Genomic DNA, 17,027 nt, shown 5'->3' with positions numbered 1-17,027 from the left:
GGAGGGGTCTTTCTGTTATTATTCAAGAAGAAAATGATTGGCTGGAGAAGGATTAACAGAACCTGGCAACGTTTTGGGTTGCCAGGTAGTTCATAGTACACTTATTACAGTGTAATAACTAATTACCATTATCCTCCACTTATCCGGGGCCGGGTCGCGGTGGCAGCAGGCTAAACAAGGTGACCCAGGCATCCCTCTCTCCAACAACGTTTTCCAGCTCCTCCTGGGGGATACCGAGGCGTTCCCAGGTCAGGTGGGATACTGTATAATCCCTCTGGGTCTGCCCCGGGGTCTCCCCCCAGTTGCATGTGCCCAGAAAACCTCCACAGGGAGGCATCCTAATCAGATGCTTGAACCACCTCAGCTGGCTCCTTTCGATGTGAAGGAGTAGCAGCTTTAATTCGAGCTCCCTCCGGATGTCTGAGCTCCTTACCCTATCTCTAACACCCTTCGGAGAAAACTCATTTCGGCCACTGCCCAAAGCTCATGACCATAGGTGAGGGCTGGAAAGTAGATCGACTGGTAAATCGAAAGCTTTGCCTTCCGAGATACTTAAACTCCTTAACTTGAGGCAGAGGCTTGATACCTTAAGAGTTAATTTGGTGATTGTGATTTTTGGGATGGATCCTGGAAAAGAGACCCTGGTCTCAGAGGGTCCTTGCTGCTAAAATATAAGATAAATAAAAACATGAAGCCTGACAGTCAAACTGCTGGTTGCATCATGGCTCTGCGGCCTCCTCAGGCTCCTGTTGGCAGCATTATTCAGCCTCTCAGCATGCGACAGTTTTTGTCAGAGCACAGCGTTCCTCCCCACGCCACTTCCCATGCAGCCGCCATCCTGCCTGTGTTGTCCTGAATATCAATGTATTATGTTTCACTGCGGGGGTGCAGTTCACTGCATGCAGGCCATGGACGTGGCTTCTTTCTGTGTGTGTATCTGTGCACATGTATGCATTCCAATTAGTTTTGCTAATGACAAAACACAAGCAGGGGAACTTGAGCCGAACAGAGCACGATTCCCTTCATCACATAATGGCCATAATGATTTCTTAATTGCCGGCTGAGAACATTGTGCAGAGATGAGATGAGCTGCACACAAGCGAGACTACTGGGCTTAATTTGCTTCGCTCAGCGTCGGGAAATATGGACGTACTTCACTCACAATCACAGAGTAATGTTTGAAGATTAGTTTATTAAACCACATAAGGACAATATCATGAAGGAGAAATAATGAGAAAGATTTAAATCAACGTTTTTCATAACTTTACGTTTCAGTTAGTTGAATACGATTAGTCGGTGAGGTCATGTGATGACATCATGGCAGGTCTTGTTCAGAAGGTGACTGCTTAAGCTTCCGTCTCGATAAGACGTCTGGCATATCTGAAGTCCTGCAAAACATCACATCATGACTCACATCAGCAAAGGCTGTTATAATGTCTGTCTAATAAAAACAGTTATTTGTCTGCAGGCATCTGTTTACATCGTCTTCCCAGCCTTTATTACTTTATTCCCCCAAGTCATCCACAATTTAAAGTAGTTTTAAACAACTTCACAGCTACTTTACTGGTGTGTGTTAAATGCATACTTCAGTGAATGAATCCAAAATTTAACCTTTAACCTTTTGACCTGCTATTCTCTTAAAGAAATCAGTCCGACAGTAGCACTAAAGACTTTTGCATGATTGTACCTCACAGTTTCTGTGGACACGAGTAGTAATAAAACGATCATGGGCATTGCAACAAGTCACAGCTGTCTATATTTAAGAATATCAATCATCAAAACAAGCGTCTTCTCCATGTGTCACTCATATTTTTGTTATGATACCTAATTTTGAAGAACTAGCTCATTAGCTGTGTCCCAATTCAAGGGGCTGCATCCTTCCAAGGACGTATTTTAAGATCGATTGCATCACAGCGGCGCGTCGAAGGCTGACCAATTTTGAAGGCTCCTTCAAATGCGTCCGACAAATGCGTCCTCCTTTTCCCGGGCCATGAAGGAAGCACCAGGTGGATCCTAACATATCCTGAGATTCATTGCGCACCAATTCAAACGATAAAGCGGACTCTTAAGCGGCCGAGGTAACCATTTTTAAATGTAAAATTTTTTGGTTTCAACTCAATCAAATAGCTAGTGATACAAATGTTAAAACATGAAAGGGGCCTTGAATCTTCAAATTATCTTAAAAATAATGGGTAAAGTCACATGACGTTAGTTATGATAGCTTGTTAGCCAGCTAGCTACCTGTTGCTAGGCCACAGGAGCAGCATTTCGTGACAGAATGGTAAGGGCAGGAACAGCTGGTGATGCAAACAGGAAATCCATCCCAAACCAGACCATCTCATTTCAGTTCGGCTTACGCGGTCTACACAGGCTACGAAAGACGCATCCTTCATAGACCGCTTCCTGTGAAGGATGCAGCCCCTTAAAGTTCTTTTCTATCCCAGCCTACTGTGTTTCTCTTTTAAGGCATGCCTGGCGGCCTTTATGTTTTGGTTCAGTCGTGTTTCCTTGGACTCCCTGAGGGTTTATTTTTTAGTCAGCTCCTCGGCAGCGGTGGTTTAGTTTCCCCTTATCTGAGCATTATTTAGTGAAGGGAGCTTGTTTGTTTTTAGCTCGTTGTTGTTGTGGTATTTCCCCTTTCCTATATAATTGTTTGCGATTTTGTGGTTATAACTTTAACACCCCCTGTCCGCAACTGCATCCCACTCCCATTCATCCCGACACTAAATGTCTTGGCAGGTAACAAAAAATGTTGTGTTCTTAGTCTGCTGACTGTTTTGTTAGAATTAAAAAGTTCTATACGTTTGTATAGTTGTACAAGATGCAAGGTTTACCTGTCTGTCTTCATCTCAACAAACTATGATGACGAGACCAGATTCAGAACGATCATTTTGTCCATGACACATTGCAACAACCTCATCTTGTAAGTGTGAACTTACTGCTTTTGGACCCTCATAATGTCATATAGAATAAGATTATTCTACCATGAAGTTTTATTTATGAACTGCCTCTGTGAGATGAAAGCAGACACACATCCGAAATGTGTAGTTCAAATCCCTGCACCGCTCTGAAAAGGTACACTGGTTCTGTCTGGCAGAGGAGCATCATAACCTTTTAATGCTTAAATAAAAGCATCACTGCATTCCTGCTGAACATTAGCTCTGTAACTATTAGAAATAAAACTGATTGTTCCACTTAATGAGGGTAGTCCAGTTTAACACAAAGCTTTATGGACCAGAAAATGTGTCACTCTCTGAAGTTTCACTCAATGAATCTCTGAGAATTAACATAAGAATCTCCATTTCTTTGCATTAATGGATTGGTTAAATTATTCTAAAATTACAATTATAAGGAGCAAATCAAGTTATGAATCTGTCAATTAAAGAGGGGACACATGATCCACTGGGCTCACTCCTATCTTTTCTGAACGACATGAACCTCACATCACTTCTTGCATTTGTGTGGAACTCCCCTCTGACTGAATAGTTCACAGGATATAATATCGGTCTCATACCCCTCTTCTGGGTTGGTCTCGGCCATCGGCCCGCCCTCCACAAAGGTCCCCATCCGACTCTTAGAACGTTCCAGGTTCAGTTGACTCTGAGTTCCTGCCAACAGAGGATTAACTGATTCACCAACCTGTGCAAACCTGAGAGCTGTATCGTTCTGTAAGGGTCGAAAAACATGCACTTGCATTGTCCGTTGTGTATTCACCTGTATTCACACGATTATCTGTGTTCGGTGCTTAAAACTAGATCAAATGTAAAGCTGTAGCATGTTTGAGCAGCTGCAGCGTCTAAATGAGTGTTTGGGTGCAGAGACAAAGCCACAATGGAGGGAATGCTCGAGTTCCTGCTTCATGTAAGAACAATATCACAGGTGCATTCCTGACCGTTTTTTATACAACATTTGTGTTTGTGATCATCAATCATCATATGTTTTGTGTGTATAAAAATATACAAACAATTGAACCAAAATTAAGGAAATATGAATATATAATAGATGTTTATATTTTGACTTCCAGTGTTTGCATAAGAACATTTATGTGCATACTATTTCATTTATAGGTTTATCTTTTGAGCACATGCAGGTCTTCTTTTTAATGCTTTTATGTGTCGCGATAGTATCCAGTAGGCTACATTTGGCCTTGATTTTTCAAACATTAACATGACAATATTCACTGCATGTACCATATGTTTTTATAAGATCCTCTCGGCACTCTTTTCTCTCTTACATATTCCCTGATTTCATAATGTTTCCCATCTAGGTCAAGAAAAAGTGGTTATGAAAGAGGAAAGCATGTCCTTTCTTTTTAAATTAAACAGCTGCTTCCTGTGAGATGTCTGAGAGATGGCTGATGCTGAGCAGTAACAACACCTCTCTCGCTGGTGTTAACTATTAGCTCTCCAGTGTTCAGACTGCCGTCAGCTTTGTTATCAGCAATAACAGACGTGGACTTGATGGCTCACTGACAAGAAAGAAATGGGAACACAGTATGTCTGAATGTTGTATGCGTGTGTGCCTGCCTGCCTTTTTAACTCACTCACCTTCTCTTCTAAGTGTGTCCACAGCGTGTTCAGGAGCCATGTTGGCAGGTGTGGGGTGCACTCGGAAGTTTCCTGGGAAGGTAAAAGACACAAGTCCCCATTTTTTCCTCTATACATGTAGTGAAAAAACTTTGACTGTTATTCATCTATATACAATTAAAGTTGCAAGCAGCATCAACAGGCCCTCGAGGCCCTGTGTGAGATGCTCCAGCCACATTGTAGTTGAAGGAGATCAGTCAATGGGGCCATGATTTTTGTTGCTGCCACTGCCTGAACTAAATAATTAATTTATTATTATATTTCATGCAATCTCGGAACCAATCGGCTACGTCTGACAATGATAAAGCCTCTGGGAGCAACAGCCAACTTTTCACAGCTTCTGGTGTCAAAGTCTGGCCAAGACGTCCTTTTCCATACGTTGCATAGATTACAGTCCAACTATTAACTTGAGGAGCAAAACAGGGTTGTAAGTCTAATAGCTGAACGTGCATGCAGATGTCTGTTTACAGAGATTCATGAAATCGGCGTCAGGTGACAGCCGATAAAAGCCGGCATGTCATCACAGCGGGTTGCGTCCCTTTTGCTCTCTATAAAGACCGTTTTTCCTGCATACACCAAAGCTGCAATTTTTGCCGAATCTGTAAATACAGATTGTATCTCATGTTCTACGCAACATGTAGACCACATCATGTAAATTTAAAGCACATCGGGTGATCTTCACATTAAACTGCCTGGTTTGGTGATGGTATAGTTCACTATGGGCATTCAATCTGTTCACTCTTATTCAGAATGTGACATTTGGGGCAGATTGAACAACGTAACAACAATCCTTATTAAGTTTTAATCTATATTGCCAGTGTCAATGCTAGCAATTCCCTTCAGATGTCACTTAACAAACTTAAAGGTATCATAAGTAGGATTCTTCCTTGCATTTTGTCAACAATACATTCAAAATGGGCCCCTCCTCTCTCACTCTCTCATGTGACAACAGCCCGCGCCGCCGAGCTAACACCATCAGCATCACGGTTACCCATTCCGGGTGGGACATGCTAACCGCTGGTTTGAGACACCTACCTGTCCAACAGAAAGAAATCCAACTCTGCATCGCTCTGTCGCCATGTTCGCCGGTCTGAATGAGGCCCAGTTGCTAATTTGAACCACTCCCACACACTCACCTGTACACTGTGATTGGTTCACGGAACCACAACAGCGCCCCTCCTTGACTGAAAACGTCCCATGCAAAGCAAAACAACAGAATAGATGCAGAGGGAAGGGTCTGCACACACACTCACCAACACACGTAGGCTTACAGAGGCCCATAAGTGATGATTTATATTATATTTGTAAAAGTCTGTATTTTATTTTTCTAGCAAAATCCTACTTATGATACCTTTAAGACTCCATGAGGGATTCTCTTGGAGGAGTTTGTTTAAATACAAGGCCTACGAAAGGCTTCACATTGTACTTATTTTTTATTTTTTTTACAGGAAATTCATCACACTACTGTTGGACTTCACCTATGACTCCAAGATGATTTTTCTGACAGGAGGTGCTACATCTACCCCTAACATTTCATACAGCTACTTCAAATCTAAAGGTGGAGAATTGACGTTGAACTTTTCTTTAGGGCGCTGTCAAGCAATTTCATACGGAAGCCCTAAGCGCACATGCATCCATACATTTTACTACGTTCTCACGTGATAACAAGTCATTTATGTTTTTTTTCCCGACTTGACCAGCCTGCTGTTCTGTTTTCTAGATCGCAAAAAAATTATCCCATTATAACGAGAAAACGAGCTTTGTTATTTCAAAATAACGAGAGAAATAAGTTGAGATCTCGAGAAAACAACCCGAAAAAGCAAAGTAGATAAAATGTATGGATGCATGTCCGCTTAGGGCTTCCGTAATTTGAACACAGCCAAGCGCAACTCATATCAGATATTATGTTTCAAACAGCCCTAGCACCTAAAAGATGGTTTTGCCCCTCCTGAAGTCATCAAACATGTGTAATCCAAAATGGCTGACTTCCTGTCATAGGAAAAAAAGATCATTTAAACATTAAATGAACAACAAGGAACTTTATCCCAACCCAGTGGGTGTATTGAGGCATCCGCTGGCCAGGGCAAAGTCTAATCATTACATACATTTACAATTTCCATCTTCCTAAGCCCTTAAAAAATGTGATTGAGCAGCAGAGTAATGATCATCTTTAGAAATGCAGTAGATGTCTGCTCTTTGTGCCCTGACCCGAAACATCACACAACTCACCAAAGGATGGAAGAATGTGGTTGATGTTCAGCCAGGCTTTTATGAAGGGGTAGATCGATATGAGCAGGCCTGGAAAGCAGAATACATAGTTCGATCAACCAATAAAAATCAGTGCTTTAACTTTAGTGTCACTAAAAACACTGGAGTAAAACACGGAGTAGAGAACGGTACTGTGTGCTGCAGGCTGTAAGAGTGTCATCATAAAGGGATGTTAATTCTCACTGTGGTATAAAAGCTCAAATCGAATCACTTGCATATTTAAATATATTGCAATCTGCTAATTTAATCTGCTCAAGTTTTTAAAATCAAAAGTTTTAAATTAAAAATATCGCCTGCAAGCCACAGCAGAAGGTAGAAACTCTGGTATACTCGTAGACATCACGACCAACAGTGAGATAGTTTGATGAAATAGTCATCTGATTATTTTTAGTGTACCGGAGACACTGTGTGAAGTATAAAGTAATATCTGAACCACAGGGCCTGTGTGCCTCTCTGTGGCACCGCACTCCAATTCAACAGTTATTGATTTCCCTTACAAGCCCGGAGAGCTGGCATTAAACCCCGGCAGGTCCTGAGGGTGGCTGTGATGCATGTATGTGCTTAAAATGTCATGAAGCTGCAGAAGGAGTGAAAAGAATCTGCCGAGAACACTCTGTTCATGCTCATTAGTCAGCCTGTGTGTTGGAGGAGACATCGAGGAACATAAACTCCAAACACACACAACTATCTGCCGCTTAGTGCTGACACAGTGAAAGGCTCAGTTGTGATTTGCCGGTTTCTTGCGCACAGTCGAGATGAATGAATAATTGAGAGCTGGTATAATTATCAGTGAGAGTACGTTTCACATTAACAATGCATGCTGATGTTGTCTTCCTCGGATCAGAAGCCCTGCCCTTCGCTCTTTCTCTCCACGAAAGCAGTCAGACAGTTCCAGTTACGCGGGCGGATCAAATGGTCACATGGTGTGTTTTTCAAGAACAGTGGACGGAAAATGTAAAACGTCAAAGATCTTTCATCTGAATTTTTTTTTAATTTCTTAAAGCTTCTGTAAGGAATGTTTCTCTAGTTATAAAAGAGACAGAAATTAATTTTGATGTCTTTCTATGACCTACAGAAGCAAACCAGACCATCAGGAAGATTGATTATTGAAGATTAAAGTGGTAGAGTGGCGCGCTGTCACACATAATGGTAAATGGAAATCCATTGTATTTTAAAAGTCCAAACAAAATATATCAAAAGGGGTCATTCTGTGTAAAAGCAATAGTTGTAAAACTAGGAAAAGTTGTGAATAATCATGGTAAAAGAAAACAATATGAAGTATGTTTTTGAGGACGTTAAAGCGATAATCTTGAAGATCTCAGTTTCGTTCTATTTGGCGACACCTTATGGCGATAACTGGCGATTGCAGGAGTACACTTCCCAGATAACCAGATGTCCATGGTTGGCTCCCTTTGTAACTCTTGATTTTCCTCGCTCATGTTCCTTCATCTGAGCGTCAAATTTGTTTCTTACTCTTTGGATTTTCAATCCTTGTTGAAGTTGTATCTGTAGTCATCGATCTTTTCTTTGTTTTTTCAGCCTTAGTAGATTACTGTTTACTCGCAACACTTGCAGAAACCGGACAAACAGCTGCTTTACACATGTGTACTTGTTGCGTTAGCTCTGCCTACCCTCTCTGGCTGACCAACTACTGCTGGGTGATGGAAAACGCGTCACTAACTGGGGGCCGCTTGTGATTTTTTCCGCAAATATTGCCACAGAATCCCAGTCCGTAATTCTGCAGATGCAAAGGCTTTCATCAGTGGGCAACAGGCTCAATCACCATTGTGCTGCCTCATTCGGCGATAGATAGTGACTTAACAGACATTTATTTAAATGAAAATCTTCGAGATTATATCTTTAAAGAGGGTTAGGGATCTCCACAACCCAACACAGAACATTATGCAAGACTCACCTTATGAATTCTAACTTCATAAGGTGAGCCTACTCCACACTTTTACCTACAACTGGGTCAGTAGCTACCATAAGGTTTCACACACACTCACCGAGGCCCCCCGCTCCCAGGAAGATCCCTCCTACAGCATCAGCGTCACACTCCCTGGACACCCCAATGATGATGCATCCCGCCACGATGCTGAGCAGGGACGAGCCCACCCGCAGCCCATGGTACTCCCCGACACTGACAGGGTTCATTCAGCAGGTGGAGGCCCCCCACCTGCCTTTCAACCCACACTAACAACTCACTGCCACCACTGGCAACTTTGACTGTCCCTTTTCCTTCGCTCTCACTGACACAGAAACACTTTCTCTGGCAGAGCCTCCATCTCTGGACGTCTCATGCATGTTTAAAGATGGAGCTCTGGTTTCCATTGCCAATGAAAATTAGAAAGCACCGGGCGCTGAGTCTTATGACAACGATATGTGTGATACAAATCTGATCACATAACTGTAACTACCCTAAACTACCCCTACCTGTAATTTGGGGAAAATGTACACTAAAGCGGCATTGGTGGCACAAAGACAGAACAGGGGAGGACAGAGAAAGGAAAAAAACTCGACAGTTAAAGAGAGTATGTGCTACTTGTATGATTTGTCTGCGAGCTTGAAGCGAACGTGTAATGAAAGGTTCAGAGAGTCCTCTACGCTGGGGGCCTCGAGGCCATCCATAAAGGCCTGCAGTTGCCATAGGAATAGCATATCCATGGCAACAGAGGGAAAAAGAGGGTAAGCAGGATAAACAACGACGAACAGGAAAACAAATGAGGGGGAGAAACAGTGACACATTTCCTGTTCAACAGGTAAACTCTGTCTATCTGTCTCTAGAGACATGTCTACATCTATTATTAATAAATGCTGCTGATATGGTGTATGTGTGACAGTGTGTGAGTGTGTGTGTGTGAGAGAGAGAGAGAGAGAGACTTAGCCCAGACCGAGTGAGTTGTTGGATTTTTTTGTGGCTTGCGACACTTTAAATGAAGCTTATGTTTTTATATAATGAACCTCTCATGAACCACACCTTAATCTATCAGTGCAGGAGGCTGACTCAGTCACATGAAGCAAAAACCACAAATATGTAAGTTATTCATCTAACATCTCTGAGGTCTCTACACTGTGTCCTCTCAAGGATCCCGGGAGATTTTGGATTGCTCAAAGAAAAACAACATAAATATCTTCAATACTGCTTGCAATTTCTCTGTAATATTGTTTAATAAAGCATCACTATTGTACCCAGCTTCTAAAGGAACAAAAGCATACAAGATTAAGATTGATAACAGAAAACAACCATCAAACTGTCACTTTAGGTTTAACACTACAACATACTATTAGCAGCAATGGTTTTAGTTTGTACAACAATTAAAAACGAACTTATATTAATAAGAAAAAATACACTTGTTGACAGTGTATGGTGTTAGACAAAGTGGTTGTATGGTTATTTATACACACCAATATTTTCTTCTTCTACTACGGATATAACAGTTTAATTTCACAGTACTTTGTTTCTCTCAGCGAAATTCATGGTCATTGTCGAAGATGGAAAAAACGTTTGCGTTGGCCGGGAATCGAACCCGGGTCAACTGCTTGGAAGGCAGCTATGCTAACCACTATACCACCAACGCCTTGCAACATGTCACGGCACCAGTTTATATCATCTCAGAACCCCGTGCCGCTCATATGTCTTGCAGGGTCTTGTTCTGTGCCCAGGATTCATTTCGACATGTTTTTAATTAAAAGCAACGAAACAAATTTGACCACTGTGATACATGTTTCACGTCCCTGTGCTCTCAGATGTTTCATTGTTTCTGCTGCAAGATAACCGCATCACTGTGGATTATGTCCGTCATTGTTTACTGTTAGGTTGTTTCACACCCGTAGTTTGGAATTACACTATGATAGACAGTGTTTCTTTTTTCCATCAGAATAGAGAGGCTCTGGAGGGACATTTACGTGGCAGTGCGTGATCTCTTGAGAGAGGGCCTCCTCAATCTTGACAAAGACAAGAGTCTCGACAGCGAAGTTCACCTACATGCTCTACACTGGTGCCTTCTACCTCACATCCAGAAACACCTTGAGGATTTCCAGCATGGCTGGGACTGCCACCAGCTGAGGGAAATCGGTTTGTACTTCAACTGTGGACTCGCCATGAGCGTGAAGCACCGCAAGACCCCATGCAGGTTTGATTTTTTTTTGTATGGCTGTCCTACATAATACTGTATGTCAACATCCTAACCACCTTATCTCATTTATACAATTGTTTCAATAGTTAATGCAGGAACAGACTACTCCTAAGTTCTGTTCTGCACGCCTGCATCTGCAGAATAATGTAACTGGGGCAATGACAAACAATGCTTCCAAAAAAGTATTCCGTAAAAAAATTGATGTAATACATACTCAAAGTGTTAAGTGATTAGTCTTTTTTTGTTAAATAACATTTCAAAGTGTTTAAATTCACGTTTTTACATTATTGTTTAGTAAATCTCAGGTGGCACAATACTGTATTTATTATATACTTTATTTCCTAGTTTTTATTTGAACAGAAATCTTTGGTAAGTAGCCCTGAGAGTGTCTACAGTGGCTAACACATTATTATTTTATGGTTGTGTTTTGTATTTGCATTTTTAATTTAATTTATAAAATAGGTTTATTTTAAATGTTTTAAACAAGATGAAGTATTTTGTTTTGAAGTTTTAAGCATTAAAGTACGATTTTAAATAGTTTTTAGTCTGTTCAGTTGTGCAAACGATTGCACCCCCTGACATTTTGGGGTTTGAGATGGCAGAACATACGCACTGAAAATATATTCTAGATATGTTTTAGAGAATAAAGTGATGCATGTCATGAACTGATTATTGTAAAAGGAAATAAAGCACTCAGCCACACATCTGTCAATGACCAAACTAGTAGCTTGATATCCAGGAACTAAATTGAGTGTTTAATTTGTTGCTACAATGTTGGCATTAAACAAGGAGCAGTAATGTGGAATAAAAACACAACATTGTAGCTCTCTTTTAGATCTTAATTAAATGGCTCTAGGAGAATTGTAAACAAGCCCCTTTGATACATTCAACCGGTTATTTTAAAACTGGATTTTATTAAGTTACCACTTAAACGAATTGAGGACGGCTGGCAGGTCTTTAGATAATGACCACATCACTAATTTTGGTTGAACAGACCCTGTAACCGTATCTCCTGTAATTACAGGTTGACATGGAGTGTAGAGTTGACTGGCCTGGACCTCATGGTCATCGACAACCAGATGGCGTGTCCCCGAAGTTGAACTGCAGCGCTCGCTGACTGACCAGAAGGTAGAAAGTCTACCAGAGCCTGACGGTCCTCTGTCCGATGTGTTGGATGTCTACATACAAACTGTGAGCCTATTGTCAGAAATGCTTCTGTAAATCCCAGACTCACAAGCTGTAAGATGCAGAAGGTTCAAGCTAAGGACATTTAGTGTTTTTAGTGTCTTCATATAAAATACCTTCTGTAATGTACAACATGCTCACGAACAAACATCTAGAAGGTAAAAACGTATAATCCTTATTGTTATATAATATTCGTGAACAAAAAGAACTGTCCTGTTGTAAAGATCTGTTGTTTTAAAGCATTTAGCTGAAATGTAAATAGAGACATTCTATTCTATCCTGTTTTAGAAAAAGATAAAAGAAGAAGAACTCAAGTTTTTCCTCTTTAAACAATGGACTCTTCTCATGGCAGACCTTTTGAATTCAAAGTCAATGCAGGAAAAGTACAGGTGTAAATGGTAATGCCAACATTGGCTGCATTTCATCAATGTCCCAATTATAAATGTCAGTGAGCCAGCATGCACAGCACCAGAGCGCCGAACTGTCGTCTAAAGGGAACGCATTCCAAGTGTGGCACACTGACAGAACTAGGTTAGTTTTGCTCTCACTAAAATGATTTTTAACTGAACTAGTTGCATTTTTTCACAGTTACTATACTAGTTTTTGACTAGGCAAAGGCAAAACATGTTCTACTAAATACAATTATGATATGCTGAACTGGGGGACAGTAACACAGGCACTCTCCTTAGACCAATCCAAAACCAGTATCAACACTCCCATAGCAGCGAGGATGTCTCTTTCGAAGATATTATAGTCTTTGTGATGTCCTGGGAGTTTAAGAATATGGAAGCAGGTGGATGACCCTGGGAAGCTGCTCTCCACCACTTCAACATCCAGTTGCCTGGAAAGCACATCCCAGCCCACCCAAAACTGCACAAGTATACCAAGTCTCATACCATCTTGATTGTCTCACGATTGTTTTATTACCAAAATGTATTTATTTGATTATTTATTAATTTATGCTTACGTCATTTTTTGTCCTTCATACTGGAACGTCCTTCCTATAGCTATACGCTCTACTGTCTTTCAAAAAACAGTTAAAAACACACAGAATGTTTGTACAGGCATTTGGGTAACTTTGTCTACTTACGGCTAATGTTCCATGTATTTTATTGTGTTGTCTGTGATGACTTGTTATTGCAGTGTCTGTCTTGAATGATTTTTAATATGTGGTCAGTAAGTCACCTTATTGTTTTGTATATGTTGTATTTATTCGTGTAAAGCACTTTCACTTTTGTTTTAACTTTCCCTTTATTCACCTGTATTGAACACCCTTAGATGGTTTCGGTCAAGTATGTGCCACTTGTATGAAGGACAAAAGATGACATAAGCATGAATAAATAAATAAATGTATAAATAAATAAATAATAAATGTAGAAATAAATAAATAATTATAAAAATATATAAATAGCCCTTTTTTATGACCAAAATGCACTTATTTAGCCATTTATTTGAGTATTTATCTACTTATTTCAACATTTATTATTTAAGCTTATGTCATTTTTTGTACTTCATAACTTGACATTAGGATTACTGGATACATTAGGGACAACGGGATATTTCATTCTACTGTACTTTGAAAAGGAAGTCGTGGCCCGTACGGGGATCGAACCCGCGACCTTGGCGTTATTAGCACCACGCTCTAACCAACTGAGCTAACCGGCCGAATAGATTGCGCTCTAATTAAAATGCAATATTACAGTAGACATGAAGGGTGGTGCGTTGCCTTAACAGATGCACTTCCATAATGGTCTTTCTCATACAATCCTTCTTTAAACGTTTATGAAATCATGATAGATTTTGCATTATACTGACATTTATAGAAAATAAGAACAATTGAGATGTTTTGTTTTGTGTTATGTTTATATACTGTACATACAGTCAGCCAATTTGAGACCTCGTGGCGCAACGGTAGCGCGTCTGACTCCAGATCAGAAGGTTGCGTGTTCAAATCACGTCGGGGTCAATTCTTTAGCTTAATTCCTGACAATATTTAAATTAAAAATCCCTTATCTATAATGTATTGGCCGTAAGGTATTCTCCTCTGTCTGATGAGTAGCAGTTTTATTCATTTCTTCAATAGATATACTCTGGTGACGTACAACATTTCCAACCGTGTAATACCGTGCAATATTATTATGATCATCATCATTCTGAATATTATTACTATTATTATTATAAGAATGGATATAAAATGTGTTTTATTTTACTTTTTTGCAGACTGAAAGCCTATATCTTAAAAATAGATTATAATAATCATAGGACTAAGTTTAAATCTACCTTTTTACTTAAGAGCTACATAAATGAGAAAGAAACCAGTCCCATTCTCATTCTATCTGAAAGAAATAAGAGTCAGACACGCACATAGAAATCTGAAGGACCCTTCATATTAAACAGGCTGTATTCAGAATATGAATTCAGCAAATGTTGAAAACACACACTTTAAGATTTCTTCACATCACCAGGAAATGACAAGTAGACCATGACCGATTTGCCCTGCAGACTTCGCCAGTTGTCTTTTTAGCACCGGTTATGAGGTTAAGAATTTACCGATGGCAGGGAAATGTAATCCCAAAAACAGGGCTCGTCCGGGATTTGAACCCGGGACCTCTCGCACCCTAAGCGAGAATCATACCCCTAGACCAACGAGCCAGACGAGGCGTCAGAAAAGTGTAAGCGTTCAGAATCTTATAACGGATTCTGTTTAAAGTATTTTGTTATAGAGGTACCGAAATCACACCATAAAGGCTCTGATTTGTGCTCTGAAAAGATTTAACAAGTAGTGAGGTGTATGCACCGCACTGAGTTAGTTTTTAGTTGGATATTTAACAGACATTCACGAGGGAGCCAGTGAGGCTTTCTCACTCGGCTTCTTCCAGAGTTGGCAGCGGGAGGACGGTTAGCTGAACTCCGAGCCCTCATACACAGTTTTTCTTGATTGCTTTGATGCAGCAGTCAACTCAAACTCCACATTTTCAAAACAGTTAACACACAGGCCGAAACAGTGGCACTCATGGTCGAAATGACACATGTTGTTTGCAAAAGGCTCTAACCGTGCCAAAACATTTAAAATATGCAACAAAAGCAAATTTTGCCTTCAAACAACACAACTTGCAAACAAGTGTATGAGCTCTTCCAATCAACCATTACACAGTGGACAACAAAATACAAAATACAGCACTCAGTGCGAATCAGTGCACCATTGCTTGTCATTGTAGCATATTCCTGTAAGTAGCTGTCATGCCAGTGCAATTTGTTGTCAAATTTGCCTTCTTGCAAACAATTGGATCCAGAATCAGAAATGTTTTGATGCTAATTTTATTGATTCCATTGATTCTTTTTTTTCAAACTGTGGCTGAAAACTGAAACACTGTAAATATTACACAAAATATATGTAAACCAAAATAAAATCTATTAGAGTGTAAGAAATTAAGAAAATAAAAATAAAATCTATTACAGTAAAGTATACAAATCTATTACTGTAGAGTATAAGAAATAGCCACTATTGATACTCTCTACTCTCTCTACTCTCATCTGCCTTAGACCTCTTCCATCCATGTTGGCAAAGAACAACACAGACCCTGCACCTTTGAAGGCCTGCAGACTGATTGCTAATTGAAGATTTGTGTGACGGAGTGTCAAACAGGTGCTTCAGTGATTTCATACTGATGTAGGTAGTTTCTAATAGTTAGGAACAGATGGTTTCTGTTTGGTTACCATAGCTAAAACAATGGAGTTTGGACTGCTTGAATGACATCCGTGTTTACTGTTCTGCAAAAGGGTGGGGAAAATGTGTCAATCCAATGAGAAAGGGTTAACATATTTGCAAGAGGTGTCTTGTGCTCTGCTGAGACAGTGACGATGAAAACCAAGTGGATCCCAGTTTCTTTAAGCAGGTCAAAGCAATCAAGAAAAACTGTAACAGGCCGGGGCTGACTTAGGGACCATTAAAAATTTAACACAAAACTGACGTTTTTATAATACGTTCTAACTTGCCCATTTAAAAATTAGAATTAAAAATACAACTAAATTGGGTAGGCCTACAGGTTTCTATACAAAATAAGGGCTTTCCCCCCAAATAGCTTCAATGTTATGTGACCCAATGTCTTCAAATCAATGTCAGATGTTAATACTCACTTGGACAAATAAGGCACACCTCATTATATTGGATTTTATTGCTTTCTCTATTTTCAAGTTATATTTTTATGGGGGAAAAATTCAAGTAGCTTCCATGTCATGCGAGCCAATTCAACTATTTGACTCTTTCTTAATACCCCTTTCCCATCTAAAATTAGCACGTTGACGCAGGTTTTTTGGACCCGGGAAGACCTGCTTATATGTCGATGTCGATTATCTCTGTTCCCATTGCCAGTGGAGTATACTCCTGTCAGTCTCTTTTCTGCTGCGTCACCATCTGACGTCACAAATGCGCCCAAAACAGGGTTAGTAAACAATGAAGATGTTGCGGTGGTTAGGTCTTTGTTATATCTATTACTCATTCAGTCTATTTATCAAACTTGGTGCCGACAAATTTGGAACGATGTTCGACCGCTGTTTGGACGGAGACGCGTGGAATGTGTAGCTGAGATGACAAGGAGTCGCAGAAGTTACTGACAGACCAAGGCATCGCGCTGGAAAGGGGCCGGAGATTAGCGCGTCAACACAGGTTTTGTGTTCCGATCAATGAGGATCGGAGCCAAGGTGATAATTACCCAGGTCTACTGCAGAGTCATTTGACCTGGGTCTGAATGCTGATTGTAACCTTTCCCATTAAGCACAAAAGCCGGTTGTTAGCGGGTGTTAGTGGGTTTTTTGACCAGTGGGAAAATGGCTTAAAACAGCGGAATCCGTG

General features: G+C 40.4%; 1 protein-coding gene and 4 non-coding genes across 5 annotated transcripts; 1 reads left to right on the top strand and 4 right to left on the bottom strand.

Moving 5' to 3' along the window:
- Nucleotides 1–1,212: 1,212 nt before the first annotated feature.
- Nucleotides 1,213–9,062, bottom strand: kncn (kinocilin). Its single transcript, XM_069685566.1, has 5 exons — nucleotides 8,861–9,062; nucleotides 6,816–6,884; nucleotides 4,548–4,619; nucleotides 3,515–3,608; nucleotides 1,213–1,388 (listed from the first exon to the last, which is right to left on the bottom strand). Exons 1-5 carry the CDS (start codon nucleotides 9,006–9,008, stop codon nucleotides 1,316–1,318), a joined length of 456 nt encoding a protein of 151 aa, XP_069541667.1. The 5' UTR covers nucleotides 9,009–9,062; the 3' UTR covers nucleotides 1,213–1,315.
- Nucleotides 9,063–10,360: 1,298 nt separating this feature from the next.
- Nucleotides 10,361–10,432, bottom strand: trnag-ucc (transfer RNA glycine (anticodon UCC)). Its single transcript has one exon. It is a non-coding gene; the product is annotated as a tRNA-Gly (tRNA).
- Nucleotides 10,433–13,766: 3,334 nt separating this feature from the next.
- On the bottom strand, nucleotides 13,767–13,840 carry trnai-aau (transfer RNA isoleucine (anticodon AAU)). The gene has a single exon. It is a non-coding gene; the product is annotated as a tRNA-Ile (tRNA).
- Nucleotides 13,841–14,069: 229 nt separating this feature from the next.
- Nucleotides 14,070–14,141, top strand: trnaw-cca (transfer RNA tryptophan (anticodon CCA)). The gene has a single exon. It is a non-coding gene; the product is annotated as a tRNA-Trp (tRNA).
- A 614-nt stretch (nucleotides 14,142–14,755) lies between these two features.
- On the bottom strand, nucleotides 14,756–14,827 carry trnap-agg (transfer RNA proline (anticodon AGG)). Its single transcript has one exon. It is a non-coding gene; the product is annotated as a tRNA-Pro (tRNA).
- Nucleotides 14,828–17,027: the final 2,200 nt, after the last annotated feature.

Source organism: Semicossyphus pulcher, unplaced genomic scaffold, assembly GCF_022749685.1.
Source record: "Semicossyphus pulcher isolate SPU_LCO1_2020_fin unplaced genomic scaffold, fSemPul1.0.p SCAF_7, whole genome shotgun sequence".
NCBI classification, from domain to species: domain Eukaryota; kingdom Metazoa; phylum Chordata; class Actinopteri; order Labriformes; family Labridae; genus Semicossyphus; species Semicossyphus pulcher.
Note: the sequence above shows the minus strand (reverse complement) of the source record. Positions and strands in the feature narration are given on the sequence as shown.

Coding starts and splice junctions, on each gene's coding strand:
- kncn (XM_069685566.1), bottom strand. CDS start 9,008: ATGAACCCTGTCAGTGTCGGGGAGTACCATGGGCTGCGGGTGGGCTCG. Junction 6,885..8,860: donor CCTGGGAGCGGGGGGCCTCG/GTGAGTGTGTGT, acceptor TCTGCTTTCCAG/GCCTGCTCATATCGATCTAC. Junction 1,389..3,514: donor GAGACCAACCCAGAAGAGGG/GTATGAGACCGA, acceptor GATGTTTTGCAG/GACTTCAGATATGCCAGACG.